Source organism: Arachis stenosperma, chromosome 2 (genome assembly GCF_014773155.1).
Source record: "Arachis stenosperma cultivar V10309 chromosome 2, arast.V10309.gnm1.PFL2, whole genome shotgun sequence".
Lineage (NCBI taxonomy): Eukaryota > Viridiplantae > Streptophyta > Magnoliopsida > Fabales > Fabaceae > Arachis > Arachis stenosperma.
Window position 1 is genome coordinate 82,803,324 of NC_080378.1, and position 24,694 is coordinate 82,828,017.

The 24,694-nt window shown below is 33.7% G+C and overlaps 2 protein-coding genes across 2 annotated transcripts; both read right to left on the reverse strand.

The window, feature by feature from the left end:
- Positions 1-11,246: 11,246 nt before the first annotated feature.
- Positions 11,247-14,325, reverse strand: LOC130960829 (putative pentatricopeptide repeat-containing protein At3g13770, mitochondrial). The gene is made up of 2 exons (XM_057886312.1): positions 13,825-14,325; positions 11,247-13,204 (listed from the first exon to the last, which is right to left on the reverse strand). Exons 1-2 carry the CDS (start codon positions 14,318-14,320, stop codon positions 11,760-11,762), a joined length of 1,941 nt encoding a protein of 646 aa, XP_057742295.1. The 5' UTR covers positions 14,321-14,325; the 3' UTR covers positions 11,247-11,759.
- A 7,435-nt stretch (positions 14,326-21,760) lies between these two features.
- LOC130963063 (uncharacterized) lies at positions 21,761-22,856 on the reverse strand. The gene is made up of 2 exons (XM_057889211.1): positions 21,918-22,856; positions 21,761-21,841 (listed from the first exon to the last, which is right to left on the reverse strand). Exons 1-2 carry the CDS (start codon positions 22,854-22,856, stop codon positions 21,761-21,763), a joined length of 1,020 nt encoding a protein of 339 aa, XP_057745194.1.
- Positions 22,857-24,694: the final 1,838 nt, after the last annotated feature.

The following is a 24,694-nucleotide window of genomic DNA, read 5'->3' on the forward strand; positions in this document are numbered from 1 at the left end:
TCAAGCATCCTTGAAAAAGGATAACAAGGGAAAATAATCAAATTTTGTTTCAAATGATGCTGAAAATTCCACCACTCATTAAGATGTATCTAATTTTTTTGAGAATCCTAAAAGAAATATTGGCTATTTGATCAATGATGGAATAGTTTAATATATGTGTTTGTTAAGTATATATGTGAATAAGTTTACTGTGCATGTACTTTTACTCATTTTATTATTATTATTATTTGTCTTTGAAAAAAATGGCAAGGATATATAATGATGATGTATGCCTTGCGTATAGTGCAAGTTTGCACACCATTCTCATAAGAGATATATATTTTATCCATCTTGTGCCAAAAGAAGAATATGTTAATATTATTATTGGCTCAGGCAATGTGATTGAAGGTTCCGGAAGAGCTATAATTTTGTTTCTCGGAGGAACAAAATTCATAATAAATAATGCACTATTATCTACCAAGTCTCTAAGAAACTTGTTGAGATTTAAAAATATTCGACGAAATGGATATTATATTAAAACAATGAATGAGGGAAATCGTGAGTACTTACGTATCACAACTCATGATTTAAATAAAAATGTTATATTAGAAAAGTTATCCTCACTTTCATCTGGGTTATATTATACCAAAATTAGTGCAATTGAATCACATGCCATTGTAAACCAGAAGTTTACTAGCCGAAATGAATTCATAACTTGGCACGACCGATTGGGTCATCCGGGAACAATTATGATGTGGAGAATTATTGAAAACTCCCATGGACATTCACTAAAAACCAGAAGATTTTTAAATCTAGTGAATTTTGTTGTGTTGCATTTCTCAGGGAAAGTTAATTTTAAGGTCATCACCAGTAAAGATTGGATTTGAGTCCCCTGAATTCCTAAAAAGGATTCAAGGGGATATATGTGAACCTATTCATCCATCATGTGGATCTTTTAGATATTTTATGGTCCTAATAGACGCATCTTCGAATTGGTCATATGTGTGCTTATTGTTTTCTCGCAACCTGGCGTTTGCGAGATTTTTGGCTCAAGTTATTTGATTAAAAGCACAGTTTCCAGAAAATTCAATCAAAGCAATTTGTCTTGATAATGTTGGTGAATTTACTTCCCGAGCATTTGATGTTTATTGTATGGCTAATGGAATAAGTGTTGAACATCCAGTAGCTTATGTTCACACACAAAATAGATTAGCAGAATCACTTGTTAAACGCCTCCAATTAATTGCTAGACCCTTACTTATGAGAACAAATCTCCCAACCTCAGTTTGGGGGCATGCTATTTTACATGCCGCAACACTTATTCGTTTGAGGCCAACGAGTTACCATCAGTTCTCTCCTATGCAATTAGTTTTTGGCCAGCAGCCAAATGTTTTCCATTTAAGAACATTTGGGTGTGCGATATATGTTCCCATTGCACCACCTAATCGCACCAAAATAGGACCCCAAAGAAAATTGGGGATATATGTTGGATATGATTCTCCCTCTATAGTGAGGTATCTTGAGATACAAACTGGAGATATATTTAAAGCCCAGTTTGCGGATTTTCATTTTGATAAATCAAAATTTTCAACATTAGGGGGAGAGAATAAACTTCCTGAAAAGGAACTTAATTAGAAAGCATCATCTTTGATGCATTTAGATCCTCGATCAGGGCAATGTGAACTAGAAGTTCAAAAGATTATACATTTGTAAAGGATAGCAAATGAATTGCCTGATGTATTTTTCGATACAAAAGAGGATAACCAAATCTTATATACCAGTGAAAAATGCCTCAATTCGAATTGATGTCCCAGTAGGACAAGTAGCCACTAAAGCAATTCATGCCAGAAGCGTGGTAGGCCTATCAGTTCCAAAGATAAAAATCCTCGAAAAAGAAAAGAGATAAATACGATTCCTGTTGAAAAAGACATAGTAGAGACACCTGCAGTTGTCCAAAATTTTGATATAGTTTTAACGCCAGAAGACGTCCAGGTACCTGAAAATTGTGAAAATGACGAGATCTCGATAAATTATGTCTTTACATGAGAGAATGGGACCGAAATAAGACAATTGTCAATGAAATATTTGCATATAATGTGGCATTAAATATCATGCATGAAAGTAAGGATCTTAAGCCAATATCAGTTGAAGAATGTCAACAAAGGAATGATTAGCCAAAGTGGGAAGAAGCCATGAAGGCTGAATTAAACTCACTTGCAAAATGTGAAGTCTTTGGACCTGTAGTCCTTACACCAGAAGATGTAAAACCTATTGGATACCGATGGGTATTTGTGAGAAAACGAAATGAGAAAAATGAAGTTGTACGCTACAAAACTCGGCTTGTGGCACAAGGTTTTTCACAAAGGCCTAGTATAGATTATGAAGAAACGTATTCCCTTGTAGTGGATGCGATAACATTGCGTTATTTGGTTAGTTTATCCGCATATCATAAACTACATATACATTTAATGGATGTGGTAACAGCTTACTTATACGGCTCATTAGATCGTGATATCTATATGAAAGTCCCTGACGGACTGAAGATATCTAAACCATCCAATGAATATTCGCAGGGATTATACTCAATCAAATTGTAAAGATCTTTATATGGTCTGAAGCAATCTGGACGAATGTGGTATAATCATCTTACTGAGTATTTGGCCAGAAACGGATTCAAGAATGATGATATCTGCCCATCTGTTTTCATAAAGAAATCCGCATCGGGATTCATTATAATTGCTGTATACGTTGATGATTTAAATATCATTGGAACTCCCGAAGAGATTCCAACAATTATTAAAACTCTAAAAGAAGAGTTTGAGATGAAAGATCTTGGAAAGACTAAATTTTGTCTCGACCTGCAGATCGAGCATATGAAAAATGGGATCTTTATTTATCAAACAACATACACAGAAAAGATCTTGAAAAGATTTTATATGGATAAGTCGCATCCATTAAGTACCCCAATGATTGTAAGATCTTTGGATGTGGAAAAGGATCAATTCCGTCCTAAGCAAGAAAATGAAGATATCCTTGATCCTGAAGTACCATATCTTAGTGCTATTGGAGCGCTAATGTATCTTGCTAATAATATACGACCTGATATATCATTTGCTATGAATTTACTAGCAAGATATAGTTCATCTCCAACCAGAAGACATTGGAATGGAATCAAACAAATCTTTCAATATCTTCATGAAACGGTTGATATGGGGTTGTTTTATCCCTATGGATCCAAGTCACAATTAGTTGGCTATGTAGATGCTGGATACTTGTCTGATCCACATAAAGGGAGATCTCAAACAGGATACCTATTCACATATGGTGGTACTGCGATATCATGGAGGTCCACAAAATAGACGATAGTAGCAACCTCCTCTAGTCATGCTGAAATACTCGCGATACATTAAGCTAGTCGTGAGTGTTTTTGGCTCAAGAGTTTGATCCAATATATTATGTCATCATGTAGATTGATTGATCAAGAGATAGCTCCAACTGTCCTATTTGAAGATAATACATCATGCATTGCTCAACTTAAGGGCGATTATATCAAAGGCGATAGAACAAAGTATATTTCTCCCAAATTCTTCTTCACTCATGATCTTCAAAATCAAGGGACAATTGATGTCCAGCATATCCGCTTAAGTGATAATCTAGCATATTTATTCACAAAATCACTCCCAAAATTCTCTTTTGAAAGATTTGTACATCAGATTGGGATGCACCGATTTCGAGACATTAAATGATGTCAACAAGAGGAGGAGACTGTACTCTTTTTTCCTTGGTCAGGTTTTCTTCCCATTAGGTTTTTCTTGACAAGGTTTTTAATGAGGCAGTCCCCATCACAAAGGATATTGTACTTTTTTTTCTTTACTAAAGTTTTTCCCATTGAGTTTTCTTTAGTAAGGTTTTAATGAGGCATAATCCTAAATGGTCATCCAAGGGGGAGTGTGTGATAAGATCAAATAAGGTGAATGACCATCATTTAATATGGGCGGCTCACATTCTCAAGAAAGATAAGTTTAATGAGAGTTGAAAATGTTACCTCTTGTGTGCCTATAAATATATGTACTGAGGCAAAGGGGATACACACACAGAAGTAATAAAACACCACTCTCTCTCTTTATACACTATTAATAGTCTCTCTCTCTCTCTCTCTCTCTCTCTCTCTCTCTCTCTCTCTCTCTCTCTCTCTCTCTCTCTCTCTTCGTTACTACATATAAATATATGAATCATCTTTATTGAGCTAATTATATTAATGCTAGAGTCTTCTATTTATACTTCTTTAGTTTATATATCGTCTTTATTTATTCTACAACAGTCTTCCAAATTAAAAAGGGTGCACCAATATAGTCTCTCATGTATCTTCCGTCGCCAGAACTCAACACCGTTAGTGGCATAGCTCAAACCTTATCATACTAGACATATTAAAACGAAGTAGTATGCATTTTAGCGCTAAAGAAGACACTAAATGACGTCATTTGAGGGTTTGAACAATACTAAAACGTTATACCCCTCCCTTTTAATATTACTCAAACCCTGTAATGACATCATTTAGTACTCTTTTAGCGTCAAAACGTGGACAACGTCGTTTTAAAATGTCCAACATGGCAAGATTTGAGCTATCTCACGAACGGCGTTGAGGAAGAACTATATTGGTGCACTTTTTTTTAATCTGGAAGTTCAAATTGTAGGAATTAAAAAGTCAGAGACTAAATCAATGTAATTCGCCAATCTCAAGAACCAAAGTAGGACTTAACTTTACTCTTGACACTTCCATAAACATAAAATTAATTAATTATATATTTAATTTATTTTAATTAATAAAATAAGAAAATGAGAATTAATTATTAAGAAAATAATATTTACTATAAAAAATATATGCGTAATAAGATTTTTTTTATAATTTAATTTCTAAAAATAATATTCTTATTTTAAAATTTTCCATATATGATCATATATAGATTTTTTGTGTTATATATTTTGTATATTTTATTAAAAAATAATATTATTAAAATAATAATGACAATATTTATTTTTTCTATTTTTCTTTCTCATTTTTGTTACAAGATTAATAATTTTATAAAAAAAATATTTTCTAAACTTTAAATTCAAATAATTACTATTAATTACTAATTCATAGACATATTAGTAGATAAGATAATTATTTTAAAATTTTTAAAATTATCTATATTAAAAAAATAAACCTAGTTAGCATATAACTAACAAAAATATTGCATTAACAAAAAAAAACTAATCACCATCTACAATAAGAATAATACTCTACAATCAAATTAATTATTCAACCAAATTGGTATAACCTAATTGACATTCATGTGCCACTAAATATGTCATTATATGTAACTACTTTTTGACGGTTTCTTTTCCTACGAATTTCGTCTTTTTTTTAATTTATCTATGTTCTTCTTCTTCTTTCCACCCCTGATGCTATTGTTTTTTCTTCTCATTCTCCTCCTTTTTCCTCATTTTTCTCTTTCATTATTGTCGTTGTCACCATCACCACGCCCGCACCTCCATCTCCTCCTCCTCCTCTTTCTTTTTCCATTTGAATTTCTTCCATCTCCTCCTCCTCCTCTTTCTTTTTCCATTTGAATTTCTTCCATCTTTGCCATGGTGTCTGTGGTGCATGGTTTTTACAACCACAGACTAACCGGCAAGTGCACCGGGTCATACCAAGTAATACCTCAGGTGAGTGAGGGTCGATCCCACGAGGTTTGATGGATCAAGCAACAATGGTTGGTTAAACTACTTAGTTAGGCAAACAAAAAATTAGTGTTTGAGTGTTCAAAGAGCATTAAATAGTAAATTCAGAGTTTGAAGACAACAGGTGAATAAGTCGGGAATAAAATATGGGAGAAAACAATTAAGGTTTCAGAGTTATCTATTTTCTTGATTGATTTTTCTTACTAACTATTTTAATCATGTGAGATTTAATTCATGGCAAACTATATGTGACTATGCCCTAATTTCTTAGACCTTCCTAGTCTCCTCTAAACTTCATTAAATGCCAATTCTTTGGCCAATTAATTCCAATTAGAGGGTGATGATCAAATTCCAGTTTATATGCCACAAAAATCCTAATTATCCAAATATAAGGGGATTATATGTCACGTATCCCGTTAAATACAAACAATTAAAAATTCAGTAGAATATGTTTTCAAGCTGTTGTTCAAGTAAAGAGTTTTTCAAGTTATACAAGAACTCAATTAGAACATGGGTCATACTTCCGTTCCACCCAAATTCATAAAATAAAGAACGAAAACAATTCTTGAAATATAAATCTAAACATGAATTAAAATAGAAAAATAATAGTATCAATCCATACAATAGACAGAGCTCCTAACCTTAACAGTGGAGGTTTAGTTGCTCATGACTCAGAGAAGAAAAATAATAATTCTAGTAAAATGTGAAAGACGGAATGTAAATTGGTATAGAATGGAATTGTCTTTTATATCTAATCCTGATTAATTTAAAATCTAGTTTTTAAAAATAATATCTTTTCCTGTAATATTTAAATTTAAATCAGAATTAATTATGACAATCAGCAAGTCTTTAAGTGATGGATGGGGACCACTTGACTTCGTAGGATCCACGTCTAACTTGGGAAGTAACGAGAAGTGTTCCCCTGATTCCTCCATTCTGCAGCCTCTGATATGTGCTTTCTGGGCCGAAAACTAGGTCGAAAACAGTCCAAAAATTGCCCCCAACGTTTTTTGCATTTTCTGCACGTGGCGCATGTCATGCGTACGCGTTAGTCACGCGTACGTGTCGATGGTCTTCTTCGCATGTCACGCGAACGCGTCAGGTACGTGCACGCATCGCCGTGCAAATATTCAAATCACGCGTACGCGTCATCTACGCGCCCGCGTCACCATGAAAAGCTCCAAATCACGCGCACGCGTCAGGTACGCGTGCACGTCACTCTTCGCTGTCATCTCCTTTAATTCTTGTGCTGCAGAAACTCCATCAAATCCAGCCGAATGCTACCTAAAATAAACAGAATTACATAAGACTCAAAGTAGCATCTATAGTGGCTAAAAGACAATTAATTCTTGATTAAACTTAACAAATTAAATGCAAATTCACTAGAAAAAGATAAGAAAGATACACACGCATCAGTCTGCCACCATGTTTGTATTTTTCATAATCAAGCGAAAGTCAACACGCCAATTCCAATGCATGATATCCCTTATTTTTAGCACTAATGGATCAATAAACCTAAAACTATCTTGGTGATTAGTAACAAGATTAAACGCTTCCACACAATCTGTCTCACAAATAACATCTCGTTGACTCACATCCCAAGCTAAGAGATATCCTCTCCAAATAGCAAACAATTTCTCTTGAAGAATACTATTACTTTTAATCATTCCCAAACATTCCCTTTGCCAACTCCCATTACAATCTCTAATAATGCAAGCAAAACCAACACTATCACCCGAACCAGGATAGCTAGAATCATAATTAATCTTAAAAGTACCAATAGATGGGGATTCCAAAAACCATTTAGAATAGAGGGAAGAGTCGTACGTTGTAATTCAGAAGTATTCCTAAGCTCTGTTTCTGAAACTAATTCCAGACAAATCACTTTTTTCGGAGGACAAGTCTCATGAGGATTAAAGATATCATTATCCCTTACTCGCCATATCCACCAAAGTTCCAAAAAGAACCTGAACAGATGCTCTCTAGTATGATACAAGAACCAGTTCTTCAAATCCAGAGGATGACAAGAAATATCCAACCTATACCATACAAGCTGAGCTTTTGGACAATCTCAAATACAATGTAAAACCGATTCCTGGCTAGAAAGACATATTTGGCACCTATCCGATGCCGACATACCTCTTCTGAAGCGAAAACTTGCAGTAGGAAGAGTCTCCTTAAGACATAGTCAAGCTAAAAACTTGTGCTTTTCCGGAACAAGCTGACTCCAAAGTCAAAGCCAATTCTCCTGTCCTCCCAACCAAACAGCTGCTTACACAACCACAAGTAACCATTACTTGAATCATAGACTTTGACAGCAAACCCAAACTAATATCAACCCTGCACATCTGGATTGTAAGAAAGAATATTACCTTTCAAATTTTGAGATAAAGGAGAATAAAGAATATCCAAATGCCACCTACCAACCAACCAGATATACTGTATTCGGAGGTTCGAATAAGAAATGTGAACATAATCCATCTCATTAGATAACTGTCCTTTTCTCCTCCAGCTAGAAAACTAAAAATTCTGGTTCAAATTCTCAATACACCAAGCAAACTCATCCTTCAACACTTCTCAAGCCTTGCAAAGACTCCTCCAAATGGGAGAGCCCTTGTTCTTAGGACAACCAAAATAGTCATATAGAGATGATCGGTATTTTGCATCCAACAATTGGACCCATAACTTGTCTAGCTGCTAGAAAAAAGTCCAAACTAGCTTCCCGAGAAGAGCAATATTCACACAATAAGGATTAAAAAATCCCCAAACCTCCATATTTTTTGTAGTAACCAATACCTTCCAACTAACAATATGCAATCCTCTTCCATCAACTTGTCCTTTCCAAAGAAAATTCCTCATCATAGACTCCAATTTACTAATGATTCCTTTGAGAACATGCATCTGGTACGTGGGAATAGCGGCTGCAACGGAATTAACCAAGCAGAGTCTACCAACCCGATTGAGTAAACTCCCTTTTCAACTTGCTAGTCTATCCCGAATCTTATCCAAGACGCCATTAAAAGTTGAACGGGTCACCTTAAAATGGCTAAGGGTAATCCTAAGATACTTGTCCAAGTCCTGGACAAATCTGATAGAGGATACCCCAGTGAAAACTTCTTTTCTTGTTGCAGAGACATTCTTGGAGCAAAGTACTTTAGACTTCACATTAATCTTCATTCCAGATGTTTTGCAAAAAGTCTCTAAAACTAACATCACATTTTGCACTTGTCTCTTTGTAGCTTTACAGAATAAAAGCAAGTCATCCACAAACATTAAGTGGGATATTCTTGGTCCCCCTCTAGAAATATTAATTGGCTCTCACAAGCCCAAATCAACCTGATGACTAATAAAGCAAGTCAATCTCTCCATACACAACACAAAAAGATAGAGTGACATAGGGTCTCCTTATCTAAGACCCTGGTTAGGAGTAAAACCATTCAGACGATTCCCATTCTAAAGAATAGATAATGAGGAAGCAGTTAAATATTTCATAATCAAATTATTAATTATAGGACTGGAAAAACTAAAACTCTTAAGGGTATGGGCTAAAAACCTCCAGTCAACTCTGTCATAAGCTTTCTCTAGATCAATCTTAAAGGTTAGTTTGCCTTTCTTTGATTTAGTCTTCTTCATAAAGTAGATGACCTCTTGAGAAATAATGATGTTGTCAGGAGTTCCTCGTCCCGGAATAAATCCTCCTTGAAGCGGGCCAACAATCTCCGCAAGATAAGGACGGAGCCTATTAACAAGGACCTTCGTGATGATATTGTAAACTACATTGCAGAGACTAATCGGCCTGAAATCTTTCATAGATACCAGCGATTCAACCTTTGGAATAAGAACCAGTAAAGTCTCCATCATTCTCGGATCAAGAGCAACACTGGAGAATGCCTGCTTAACCATCTTCCAAACATCAAGACCAACTATCTCCCAATATTCTTTGAAGAAAAAAAGCTTGAAATCCATCAAGATCCGGAGCTTTAAAAGAGTTCATGTGAAAAACAGTTGTTCTGACTTCCTCCATAGTAATTGGTGCTGTAAGATCATTGCAAGCTTCCTCATTCAGAGAAGGAAGAGGCACATCATCAAGACCATTTTAATAATGAATATTAATATAGTATAGTAATATGTAGATAATATTTTTTTTATCTTAAATAATTTTTTAAAAATTACTAATAATTTAAATTATATTTAATTAAAAAATTAAGTTTTAATTTAATTATTAACTAATTAACTAATATGATAAAAATTATCACTATTTTTTGAGTTTATTTATTTATTTTTTATTATTATACTAACTCAAATTTAATAATATAATGATTATATGTTAAGTTTAACAACAAAAAATTTAACATAAATCACAAGAAAATCATTTATATTTTATTTTAGGATAAATATAATATAATAAGAGACAAATGTATATAAGTGTTAGTACTTTTTTTTTAAACTTTGTAGAGGCAAATGCTTCTTCTTTGTTACATGTGGGTCCATCTTAGGAAGAATGGACAGTATCGATTTGGATGAGGCAAGGGGACAAATTGACCCATGTCTATTCTTCCTAATCCAACATGACACTTCATTCTGAACAAATATCCATATCAGTACCGGTAGCTATCACATAAGTTTTTTTCATCAATTTTGGTCAGGAGATACGATAGAAGGATCGCGATGGCTCATTTTAAGATCGAATAAGAATTGAAATAAGTGTCTTTTTTTTTTGACAAAAATCAGCTTATCGTAATTTAGAATGGACAAGAATCGAAATTAGGTGTTTACTCTAAATAAACTCTTCAATTCAAAATTCTTTTTAACCGTCTTAGAGCCTAGAACTAGTGAAAACATCTAATCAACACTTCAAACACATTTATAGGTGGTGGCTTCACTCGAAACTAAGTCACTTCACTCGAAACTAAGTCACTTCACTCGAAACTAAATCATCTTCGTATTGTTGGATATATTAACATAAAAAATTTAAAATGACATTTTTTCTTTAAATTTGTTTTGTATTAAGTTAATTCTATTTAATTCTCAAAATTACTAAAAATATTATATCCTAAAATTCTCCACATATAAATTCTACGCAAATCGAGAGCAAGGGTAAATTTTCTTAAGAGACGGTCGAAAGATTAGAATATCCTGAAAACTTGTTTTTGTGCATATCGAAAGGATCGGCTTTCAATCTTTTCTCTGTTAACAGTATACGACTATATTGAAACCAAGGGGGCTATTGTGTGCTATGTTCCTCCATTTTTTTCAATATCTTTCTAGTGGATACAATCAATTTTCAGCATTTGAAATCTTGTAAGAAATATAGCTCTACTAACACCAGTTTTTTTTTTTTTTTTTTTTTTTTTTTTTGGTATTCATGATTTGAATCCAAAATATCAATTGAGAAAAAAGAAGCATATAAAATTTAAACCAATGGTATTATGATGTCCAAAAACACCTCAACATTTCTTGAAATAAAAAATACCTTGCATACATATTTTTTCATTAAATTAGTTCATTTTTCTCTATTTATATTGGTTAAAAGATGTCCTTAACATAGGTAAAATAGAGATATATTTATTTCTTAATACTGGCTCCATTCCGCCCTGCTTCATAGAATATATTTCTTCTTGAAATAGCCACCAATAAAGTCTATGTAAGTTAATACTTACAAGCTTTCTGTACAACAATCATAATCATATTATCAATTTCGTTTAAAAACGAAAATGGGAAAGATATAAGTACTTGGTTCCAGTTTGATAGTTTCTGAACATATTTTTGAACATGTTCATGGGGCTAAGACACATTCCATGTGGTCAAGCCAGTTCTCTCTTCAGCATAATCAACTGAGATTAGCTGATATAAAAACTCATCTGTTCTTATAAAAAACTGACCATTAATCTTGGTTGGCCTACTTTTTCCCTGTTTCCCCGATCTTGGAGCAATTGTATACTTTCGTTAAATTGGAAGCCAATTTCAGTGTTATCACTGAATGCGTCAAAAGATCCAAAAGCCACACACTTCTTGAATCCTAGAAGTTTCATTGAATGCTCTCTACCAATGTTTTCTCACCAATAATCTCCACAGGAACACTTTCCTCCAACAATTCGATGAAATCGGTTTTTATCTCTCAAGCACACCTCTCTTCCATATATCTTGGAGATATATTTAGCAAAATTATGGCAATCAACACAAATTCGAAGATTTTTTATGACACGGATTGGCACGCTTTCAGGTGTGGCAATTAGCCCAAAAGACAATGCTAGCTTTTCACTGTGGCCTAAAAGCATCTTCTCCTTCTGCTCCTCATCGACGTCATGCAAAACACAACTCAAATCAGGAAGATAGCCTGCTTCCTTGAATATGACAGACAATTCCTTCACTTTTGCAGCCACTTCTTCTCTTCTCGGATGAGATCGATCACTTGCATGGAAAGTATGAAGTACTTGATCAAGCTCAATCCAGCTTCTTCCTGGTTCTTTTGTTACAGCCTTCTTCAACATCAGGTCCCTTAATGATCTTACATCTTCCCATTTTCCTGCTGAAGCATATAAGTTGGAAAGAATAACATAGTTTCCGGCATTCCCAGGTTCGATCTCTAGAAGACGACGCCCCACAAATTCACCAATGTCAACATTTGAATGAACTCTGCAAGCACCTAAAAGGGAACCCAATATAGCGGCTGTTGGTTCAAAAGGCATTTTTTTTATGAACTCAAGAGCTTCTTCTACCCGACCAGCACGACCAAGCAAATCAACAACACAACCATAATGCTCAGGCTCTGGCTCAACTGCGATTTTTTCATCGATCATATCATAAAATATATCCATCCCCTTGTTTTCCAGTCCCCCGTGACTGCAGCCAGATAAAACGGCCAAAATTGTGACCCTGTCAGGCTTGACTTTGTTTTCATCTCTCATTAAAGTGAAAAGCTCAAGCACTTCTCTTCCCATTCCATGTTTGCTATAACCAACCAGCATTGCATTCCAAGAGATAACTGTTCTCTCATGCATGGTATCGAAAATTCTTCTAGAATAAGTGAGGTTGCCACATTTTGAGTACATGTCAATCAATGAATTTTGGAGAACCACATATGATGGAAGTTCAGCGCGAAGAACATGGTTGTGCACTTGCTTCCCATGATCTAAAGCAGCAAGTCCAGAAAGCGCAGTTAAGACACTAGTGTAAGTAACATAATTGGATTGCATTCCTTCCCCCTGTAACCGGCGAAACAGCTCCAGTGCTTCCTCATCCAAACTCAGTTGAGCATATCCAGCGATTATAGCAGTGCAAGAAACTACATCCCTTTCTGGCAAGCATTCAAATATGTCTCGAGCTTCATGAATTTTACCATCTTTAGCATACATATCAAGGAGTGAACTTCCAACAAAAACATGCACTTCGTAATTTAATCTTATGATAAGGGAGTGGATTTGCCTCCCCAAGAAGAATCCCAGAGAACCTGTACAAGAAGTAAGTACAGTAGCAAAAGTGAACTCGTTAGGTTCTGTACCTGCAAAAAAAAAAAAAACCATAGTTACCATAAGCACAGGGAACCAATTACACAGCAATTACCAAAACAGCAAAAGTCAATAAATCTACAGAAATATAAAATTCCCATGATCTAATTCCTCATTGAAACATAATTAGCATAGATTTTCAGTGTGTTTGTCAAATTCAACAGAGTACTAGTCACAATTAGTCAATGGCAATTAACTTCATTAAATGAGAATCTTAATATAGACACCTAAATTATCAACTAGAATTTAACAAGGAATAACACATCTTTCACGCATTAAAACGAATCCATAACAACAAATATCAAGCACTCAATAGCAAGATGAAAAAAAAGGGAAAAAGAAAAAAAGTTTACCAAGTAGAGTTAATTTAGCAACTAAGTAACAATTAACGTTTACTAACTAGAGTTAATTTAGCAACAAAGATTTACAAACTAACCAGTAACTCTGAACAATTAACAACTAAGTTAACTACCATCCACCAATATAAACCACATGGTAGAATGAATTCTTAACAAGCCAAAACCAACCACCATATTAGAAAAAGAAAAATCAAGTTTAATTCCAAAATCACCAAACACCGATTTATTAAATTGCCCACTTTCATGAACAATACCTGATCTTAACATCTGTACAAAAAGATTCAAGGCTTGAATGGCATACCCTCTCTGAGAATACGCAGAAATCATGGCAGTCCACGAGACCACATTCTGTTCAGGCATTTCATCGAGCACCCGGTGGGCATCTGCCAAGGAATCACACTTAGCGTAGAACACAATCAACCTTGTCCTGAGGTACACTGCAGGAAGATAGCGGGTTTTGATCATGTGGGCATGTACCCTTTGCCCTTCCCTAAATGCTCTTCTGATCACACACTCGTTCAAGAGTGTGTTGTATTCTTGGAAGTTCATGTCATATCCACAAAGGGCCATTTGTAGAAGTGATTGTTGGAGATTGTTGTTAGAGGGAATGAATGTGCTGAGAACATGTAGTGAGTTTGAAGGATGAGTTGGAAGAAGAAGTTTTAGTTGGTGATGGTGTTGTTTTTGTTGGATTAAGGTTTTGTGGATGATGGAACGTATGACATGTCTTGTAGGGAGAATAACGTGCATTTTGAAATTTTCTCTTCCAAATTCAATAAACTAGAGGAACAAATAGTGCCCCTTTATTCCTTTAAAATATTTTTAAAATTTTGTTTTTTATAAATAACATTTTATTCACTTATAATAAAAGGGTTAATGATCAAATTAGTTTTCGAAAGATTGCTCGACCGTCATTTTTGTCCCCAAATAATTTTTTAATCAAAATAGTTTCTAAAAGATTTAATATCAATCTCATTTATTCTTACAACCGACGAGATCGTCTAGTTACTGTGCCTTCTTTTTTTTTATGAATATGTGGTATGATATCAATTGATTTTGAATGTTGATTGCATAGTTATAAAAATCGGACCGGATTAACTACCTATGAAAAATGAAGATATAGTTTAAACTTAGATTCTCTTTGTATTTTATATTTCCATAGTTACTAAACTATGAGTTATTTCTTGTTATTTTGTATGTTAATTATTAATTATATAATAAAATTGTACAATAATTTTTGTAGATATTATTTTAATTTTATATTTTTTTTAAGTTAGGAGTGAAACTCGAACCCACAAAAAATCTTTAGCTGAGTATGAAGAGACTATGTCATTTAAATTATAACTTATTAGTATTTTAATTTTATATTTACTTATATTTAAATTAATTATATTCACTTATATCATTTTAATTTTATATTCTTTGTTATTCCTTGTTATTTTTTATTTGTAAATGAAAAATCATTTAATGACATTTGTTTTTTATTATAGTAAAAAGTTTAAAAATGATAAAAGTGGATTAAGAATGATTATTATCCTTAATTTCAGAGACTAATTTAATTAAAACAATTATTTGGAGATAAAAATGATGATTGAATAATTTTTTAGAAATTAATTTAATCATTATTTTTAAAATAAAATATTTTTTTCTAGTAAAAATTAAATACCTTTAAAAAATTATATCCAAATATCTATATTCCAAATAAAATAGGATAAGATAGGAGATATCTTGTAGAGAATCATATTTAGAAATTTAATAATTATTAATGGTAACTTTAATTTGTGAACTAACGAAATATTCCATTAGCTAAAACATTATTATCATAGTACTATAGTAGGAACCTAATTAAAATATTTAAATGACTTAAAAATCTAATTAAAAAATAAAAATTTAATAAAAATATAGAGATTAAAGTAATAATTTAACCTTAAAAAAAACTTACTATGAACTTTCTGCTTTTTGCACCAGCTAGAAATTTATTTATTTTTTATTATTTCCTTTTTGGGATTAATCATCTTGAATAATGTTAAAAGAATTCTAAATCAACGGAATGTAAATATATTGGTAGGAAAAAAAAAGAATACACCGGTTATAATTGGTCAAAGTAATAAATACTTTAGTATCTTAATTAAGAATTTTAAGCTTGTGTGTTGAAAATGAAAAAAATATATATTTAATTGAAATTAAAATAAACAAAAATTAGAAAAGAAAAACAATTAGCTTAAAGAGAAGAAAAAAAAAAGACTAAGGGTTTGTTTGGGTGAGCTTTTAAGAAAAGATCTTTTTTCGAGTTATCTTTTTTTAAAAGATCTTATAGAGAAATAAAAGTAATTTTATGTTTGGATATCTCATGTAAAAAGGTCTTTTTATCTATCAATTATGTTTGGGTATAACAATATAAAAGTACTTTTTTGTTTATTTATTACATGAAAAATATCTTTTTTTTAAGAAAAAAAGATCTTTTAAAAAAAGATGTAAATTACAGCTTCTCAAAAAAAATTCTTTTTTTGATTTTACTAGTGCTTTTATTTTTACTACTAGAAATTTGCCAAACACATTAAAAAATTAAAAAAGATCTTTTTTATTGAAAAAAGATCTTTTTTTTTAACAAAATAATGGCGCCCAAACATGCAGTAATAGAAGTGACCGTGATCTAAGGAGAGAGAGAAGAAAGGGGGGGGGGATTCCGTATCACAAATTTTCAACCTAGAAGCTACAAAGTTATGGTGATTCATTGTAAGCTACAAATGCACAAAGTTATTGCCTTTCCTAAATTTCTAACCATTTTTTCACTTTACTTGCTGTTTGTGTACAATCCAAAATGAAAATAAAAAAAAAGTAATGTTATTCACAGTAGAAGGCCTAAACTCCATAGGATTATTCCACTCTTTCAAATTATCATTATCATTATATGACCATCTGATATTAACATTTTTTAACTCAATACTTTCAATGTGTTCCATCATCACCCCTACTGTTTTATGTTTCACCAAAATCATTGGTGACTCTTTTGTAATTGAGATCCACATTGATGAATCTCAAGTTCCTTAGTAACCCTCTCTTTGAGCCAGATAGGAATACCCCATTTTCTAAATTTGCTGATATGTTGATGAAAATTATATTTGAGATTGAACCTTCCTTTGAGGTTGAGTTTCTTGGGCGCAAATTAATTTTATTATGGAGGTTATATTAGTGTAGGATGCAGATATGGAGAGCAGGAGAGTTTTACCGGATTGTGGTATCAGGAAGACACTAATTGGACCGTGCGAGTTGCTTAGGAAAATTCGAACTCTTCGATTTTTTCGTCTAAAAACGGACCATCCAATTTGTCCTTCCCCAAGCCACGTGTCGTTGGCGTGGTGCTCCTCACAGACGGTGCCCCTTTAAGAGTCATTGCATGCGTACCCAGAGAATTCACTTTCCCTTCCTTCCCCACCCAGCATACAGAACTTCATCTTCTTCTTCCCTCAATGTCTTCAGCTTCATCTGGTTGAGGAAAAAAAAAAAGCTAAAATGTCAAAGAAATCAAAACCTAGAAATGTTGATCGTCCGAAACTTCACATTGTAAAATATCTCAACTATTCTGATTATGTAAGTTTTTTTTGTTAAATTCTTTTTATATTGTCAGAATTATATTTTTTATTTTTAGAAATTTAATTATATTTATGGTTGTTAGGAGTTGAACTGAAAAACATATATATGAGTTAGTGTATAATTTTATTGATAGAAATTTAAAAATAAATGTTTAAATAAAGTGTAAATGTAGTTGGTTCTTGTTTAGAGTTGTGTGTAATATAACAGATTATTAAAAAAAAATTAATTTTTAGAATTTTTTGGAATAATATTAGAAGTTATGGTTAATTGTAGAAATTTAGGAATATATATTTAAATAATAGTTATATATATATATATATATATATATTTAAATGTAGTTAATTGTTGTTTAGATTTTTTTTAATTTAACATATTAGAAGCAAAAAAATTGTTGTTTAGAATTTTTTGTAATAATATTAGAAATTATAGTTAAGTGGTTAACTATTCTAATTAAATTTAAAAATTTAGAAATATGTATTTAAATAATAGTTAGATAAGTGGGTTTAAATATAATTAATTCTTGTTTAAAATTTTTTTTCGAATATGAATAGTTCAGTATTAAAAATGACTTATTTATAAATTTTTGTAATAATATTTGAAATTAGAGTTAAGTAGTTAACTGTTATGTTTAATTTTAAGAATTTATGGTTATATGTTTAAATAATAGTTAGAAACATGTGTGTTTAAAAATAAGTAATTCTTGTTTAGACTTTTTTCCAATATAATATATTAGTATTAAAAATGACTTGTTTATAATTTTTTATAATAATTTTAGAAATAATAATTAATTAGTTAACTATTATAGTTAATTCTAAAAATTATAATTTTAGGATACTTTCGGTGTATATTTTTTTGGAACAATCTTGATAATTTCAAATAGTAAATTAGGATCTATAAAGTATAATGTATTTGCATTTTTGGTAGTAATTACTTGTTTTCTGTTAGCCTTTTAATGGACAGAAGTATGTTATTTTAGTTGAGGTTTTATTATTATTACATTGGAATATTATTAGTTAGATAGAAAGTAAAAGTATGTATTAGTGACTATTATCTGCAGTAAGTTAGATATAGGCTCTATGTACATTAATTAAAATTAGAAATGAAAATGTTATTACTTTGTAAATCGGATTCAATATAATTATATGTTTTAATTAGATTTTTTAAAATTATGTATGATAGTTGTGTAATTTGAATCGTGCTTTTGCTATGCTTTTGTAGGCTTTACGGATATTGACATGTGATCACCATGTCCCTCCGAATCGGTACAATAAGAGAGTGGAGGAGCATTTACGATCAACTGGGTTTTACCATGTCGCCCAGATTGGAGTAGTTCAATGTCAGAAAGCACTGGTAAATGCTTTAGTGGAAAGGTGGCACCCAGACACACATACCTTTCACCTTCTGGTTGGTGAATGTGCCGTAACACTGGAAGATGTGGCTATGATATTTGGTCTTCCGACCGATGGCCTTCCAGTGACAGGGATGACTTTGAGTAGTTTTGAAGTCTTAGAGGCAGAGTGTCTACACCAATTTGGGGTCGCACCGAGAAAGTTGGATTATCGAGGAAGCAGCATAAAACTGACGTGGCTACGTGATTTAAAAGAACGGTTACAGTTGACTGATGAAAACAGTATACAGGTGTACGTTAAGTGCCACATCATGTTGTTGATCAGTATGATCTTATTTGGAGACAAGTCTGGGACATCTGTCCACTGGAAGTTTCTGCCTTTGCTGAGTGATTTTGCTAGTATTAGACAGTACAGTTGGGGATCAGCATGCCTAACACACCTGTACAGGAGTTTATGCAGGGCATCATGTTTTGACTGTAAGAAAATCGATGGTCCGCTAACACTTCTACTGTGTTGGGCATGGATTCGCCTACCATATCTAGCGTCGGTTCCTAGGGAACCCCGCAGTTTTCCGCTTGCAAATAGGTAACATTATCTTACATTTACCTGGTATATTCATATTTAGAATCCAATTGTGTTAATGAGATGCGTTATATTAGGTGGCGTAACTGGGAGCGTGGAAACCGAGTCTATAGATATCTTAAGCTTGCTCATTTTAAGAAGGCCTTGGATGATCTTCAGGAAGGCCAGGTGTGTTTGCATTAATGTTGTATTTGGGTCAGGTCTAATGATTTAGTTATTTGGATTTTAATTATTTGTTTGCTTTATTGTTACCAGTTTTTATGGGTTGCATATTCTGTTGATCATGTTGATCCGAACATAATTCCTGCAGACATCTACATGCACTCGGAGTGCAACGGTGCCATTGGTGTCTTTTGAGTGTATTGAATGGCATGCTATCGACAGGTTTAGACGACAGTTCGGTTTCATTCAGGGAGTTCCTCATCAGGAATGGAATCTAGACCAGGCACACGGAGAAGTCTTAACTGGTCCTAAGAATCTGAACTGGGCCACAGCCACGACTCATTCATTTTGGGTGATGCAGTGGACAAATAGGTATAATCACGTTCTTATTGAGGAACCCAGTGCTTCGCAGCAGCTATTAGATACTTATATGTACTGGTACCGTTCAAAGTATGGCGATCACTTGAACTTGTCGGATATTGTGGTCCAAAAGGATGTTGAGGGTGACCAGGTTATGGATGATAAAAATGAAGAGCAGGAGCCACAGTCACCGCCGCCTCCATCGCCATCTCCACCTCCACCTCTACCGCCAGAAGAACAACGTCATTCCACAAGCCAATATGTACCTCAGACACAGTTTACTACGTCGTTCCCGATACATCAACAGCATTGGGTTACGCCACAGTTTGACTCAGGAGACAGAGGTTCTTTTAGCTAGTTGCTTAGGTTCATGTCCTTAGATGCCGGCCATGCACAACATGGCCATCAGGCCGACTTCATGGTGGGTAGGCATTCGTTTGACGCGAGGTATCCATTTCTCACATACTCGGGTGCTTCTGGAGGGTTTGTATCTGGTGATTCTAGTAGGAGTGACGGTGGTTGAGGAGTTCTGAATAGTCAAAACCCAAACCGTGTTTTGATGTCTCTGATTGAAGAAAATACTAAGACATTTGAGCATGAGACTGATGAGTACTTAGCGGATGAGCCAGATGACGAGGAAGACGAGGAGGACAAGGACGAGGACACGGAGGAGGAAGAAGATGAGGACATGGACCAGGATGAAGAATCCCGTAATGACGCAGGTTCAATATTGCTTTACTTCTTCAGTCAATTGATGTTATCATAGTATTGTATGGTTTGTTGGGTAGGAATGATTAAATTATATACTTGTTTGGTCAATTGATGATATTATATTCATATATGATATGTTGGTTAATGTTGATTATACTATATACTTGATTGGTCTGATTGCATTATATACAGGTGACAAAAGTACTCCAAATGAGACAAGCAAATGCTACAATCTCAAGATTGATCCACCGCGTCATAGCGCGAGTCGATACACGCCGTCTGTGTTTAAAAAGGCCATGAAGAAATGCAAGAACCTTGTGAACTTTGGAGAATGGGCAGCGAGAAAGTAGTTGTGGTGTAGCTAGTTTTCTCTATGTATCAGTTATCTTTCATCAAGTATACTTTAACTATTTATGTATGACTAAACTTTCCTAAGTACCAACTAAGTATTGTATGTTTCAGTTGAATTTTCTAAATTTCATTAAACAATTATACTTATGATGACTTTGCATGTGAATCTTTACTTGGACATAGGTTACAATGATTCAATTATGATTTAATTATCATAAATTACATTGACACAGGTTACAATGATTCAATTATCATAAATTACATTGACACAGGTTACAACGATTCAATTATCATAAAGTACATGTACATAAGTTACAATTTTTCAAATATCATATGAATCTACTACGCATTATGGTCAGTACCTCGACCACCTCCCTGACGGCATCTACTATGATTGTGTCCCTCAGCCCCACATTGCCTACATCGCCTCGGACGACGTAACATCCGTGTGTCCATCTCATTCAAGAAGCGCATCATCCTGGGGCGACCTTTGGAAACGCGTCTCAGATACGGATTCAGTACGAATTGAGGACCATTGTAAGAAGGCCACGTAGTTGGATTCCCGAGTGGCCTAAACCTAGCCCGTTAAACGCGTCTAACTTGGTCTATCTTAAAAACGTCATGCACATACATCTGCAAATCTAGTTGTTGATTTGCACAACATGCAAACACATGTCGGCAAGGAATATGGTCCACCTGGAACTCACCACAGTCACATCATTGACGACAGAGGTCAACAGCATACTCCACTCCACTTGGCATCTTGTGCACTTCAAAGACCTCATTCTGCCTGTCGAAGCAATTAACCTGAATGTTTCCTAATGCAAGTTGATTTGCATGAATTTTGGAGGTCACATGCTCAGAAAAGACATGGCCAGCATTGATCCGAACCTCCGCTTCAGCTCTTTTCCATGTGAATAACTCATTAAGTCTGTAGAATGTTGCTTTCACAAGTGCAGTGATGGGGAGATTGCGTGCACCTTTTAAGACTGAGTTGATGCATTCCACTAGATTAGTCGTCATGTGACCCATCGGTAACCACCGTCGAATGCCAACACATACTGTCCATGGGGTATACGGTCTAACCAGTTAGTGTACGCCTCGCCCCGCTCTCATAAACACTGGTAACACACTTCATACTCGCGAAACGTCCTCGAATATCCTGCACAATATCAGATACCATACAAAAGATAAGGTTCACGAAGTTTATATTTATCGCAGCTATGTTAATAACGAACTTTGAAGAACTTAATGTTACCTATATTGACGACAAGCTTTTGAAGGTATGGTGCCTTGAATTTTCTTAGAAAGTTCGACTCTATATGTCTGATGCAAAACATGTGAAAAGCTCTATGAGGTGACCAAGCTCCGTTACTGCGTTCTACAGCTGCATTTATGGACTCATATCGGTCCGATATAAGTCTGACACCATCCCGAGTCACAACATGTTCATGCAGGTTACTAAGAAAAAAGTGCCACGCATCAGAAGTCTCTCCCTCGACAATAGCAAATGCAATCGGGACGATATTATTGTTACCATCCTGTGAAACGGTCACTAATAAGCAACCCTTATACTTTCCGTAGAAGTGAGTCCCGTTCACTTGGACAACTGCCTTACAATGTCTGAATACTCTAATGCAGAGATAATAGCTCCAGAAGACTCGATGCAATACTCGGATATCAGTTACCAAGTCATCCCCTTGATATGTAGGCATAGTCTCAAAATGTACGACAACTGATGGCTCCTTATGACACATGGCCTCAAACCATATGGGCAACGCTTCGTACGATGCTTCCCAACCTCCAAATATTTTCTCAACTGACTTTTGCTTAGCCAACCAAGCTTTCCAATAATTGACGGTGTAGTTGAACTTCGACTGTACTTCAGCAATAACTGATTTTACCTTTAACGAGGGGTCAGCCTCAACCAACGGCTTTATGGTTTCTGCAATTGTATTTGAATCTAGCTTCGAATGATCCTGAGAAATGGTTGCTCTGGTACAAGTGTGACTGCCGTTGTACCTCTTAATAACCCAACAATACTTTCTGCTGATCATGCTAACTCTGATAAGCCAATCACACCCTGACCCGTACTGTGTACACTTCGTATAAAATATCAACGGCTCCGACTCATACACATGGTAGTCTACACTTCTTCGGAGGGTATACTCCTTCATCGCTTTAATAACAAGTTCCCTAGAACTGAATTACATCCCCACAGTGAATTCACCATCTGCGACAAAAGAAACTTCTGCCAGGACTGCAGCCATACCATAAATATTTAATAAATGATTGTGTAATGACCAAAATTAAAATTAAATCAGTATTGACAACATAAATAATGATATAAATAAGCTTTACATTACGTTATTATCTCAATCTCAATAAAATAAAAACACAAACACATTAATACATACTATTAATTAATACAAATTATCTAAATAACTAAAAATAAATACTAATCGCCTAAATAACTAAAAATAAATACTATAACAAATACTCATTAATAAACCCTAATTAACAAAATAAATAAATAAATACAAATTAACTAAACACTAAAAATAAATAGTAATCGCCTAAATAACTAAAAATAAATACTATCACAAATACTAATGAATAAACCCTAATTAACTAAATAACTAAATTAATACAAATTAACTAAATAACTAAAAATAAATACCAATACCCTAAATAACTTCATAAATATCATAATAAATACTTATTAATAAATCCTAATTAATTAAATAATTAAATAAATACAAATTAACTAAATAACTAAAAATAAATACCAATTGCCTAAATAATTTCATAAATACTATAATAAATACTATAATAAATACTTATTAATAAATCCTAATTAACTAAATAACTAAATAAATACAAATTAACTAAATAACTAAAAATAAATACCAATCGCCTAAATAACTTCATAAATACTATAATAAATACTTATTAATAAATCCTAATTAACTAAATAACTAAATAAATACTGGTTAATAAATACTAATTATTTCAAAATATTTTTATCTTAAACTTGACTAAATAAACTCTTTTACAAATCATAGATTGAGTACCTGCACTCATATAGCCCGAAAACTTTGGAGTATGCATGACTTCCAAATCCAAAACTCGCATGAAAGATGGCTCCTCAAATGGCACCTCGTTCGTGAGTGCATTCGTCACGTCTGTCACATTCGAAGCCACAGTGTCGTCACCTTACTCTTCATCTCCGTCTGGACCAACAACTTTGTAATTGCTTTCGAACTCTTCCTCACTGTCACTATTGTAGTCTTTCCGTTAAATATTTCGGTAGGCCTCAAATTGTTCGAATTCAATGTACAACTTGATGAACGAGATTTGAGCACGACTTTCAATATACATTGAAAATATCTCTTGCATGCTCGCTTTGTCCGTTATATATTTGGTCTGAAATTGAACGAATCCACCAAATACTGTACAGGATATCTGTATAAAATACATGATATTTTTCTTGACATCTCTAAATCTATCTTCTCACAAATCACACCTTTAAGCTCTTCAAACGAAATTGTGAAGGGAATAACAACATCTAACGGATCTTCACAAACAAATTTTACTCTTTCAGGCATCTGCAACAAAATCTGACTAAAATAATACACTTTCAAAAGGACTCTATCATCCATTCCTCTCACTCACTTAAACAAAAATAGAAACTTCACCATCAACTTTTTTTTTCCAACCCACGTAAACAGACACCTGACCCAGAGAAAGAAGAAGAGAAGTTGAACAAGATGAAAAAACTTGGATCTGGTCGGCTGTCTACGGTTCGCACACCTTCACAAGTATATATATACACACACAACTCGGACCAACCGAGTTGTTTAACCTAATTAAAAAATATTATATAATAATAAAAATAGACCGTCCGATTTCATTTACTGTAAATTAAAAAAAATAGTCCTCATGCACAACTCGGACCCAGCAACTAGTAGAACCAAATTCAAAAACTAAATCAACGGAGAAAATGGACCATCTG

Excerpts from the sequence above, each read along its gene's own strand:
- LOC130963063 (XM_057889211.1), bottom strand. The coding sequence starts at position 22,856 with ATGAAGGAGTATACCCTCCGAAGAAGTGTAGACTACCATGTGTATGAG. Across the intron at positions 21,842-21,917 it reads GTAACATTAAGTTCTTCAAA|GATATTCGAGGACGTTTCGC; the intron begins GTTCGTTATTAA and ends GATATTGTGCAG.
- LOC130960829 (XM_057886312.1), bottom strand. The coding sequence starts at position 14,320 with ATGCACGTTATTCTCCCTACAAGACATGTCATACGTTCCATCATCCAC. Across the intron at positions 13,205-13,824 it reads TGTACAGATGTTAAGATCAG|GTACAGAACCTAACGAGTTC; the intron begins GTATTGTTCATG and ends TTTTTTTTGCAG.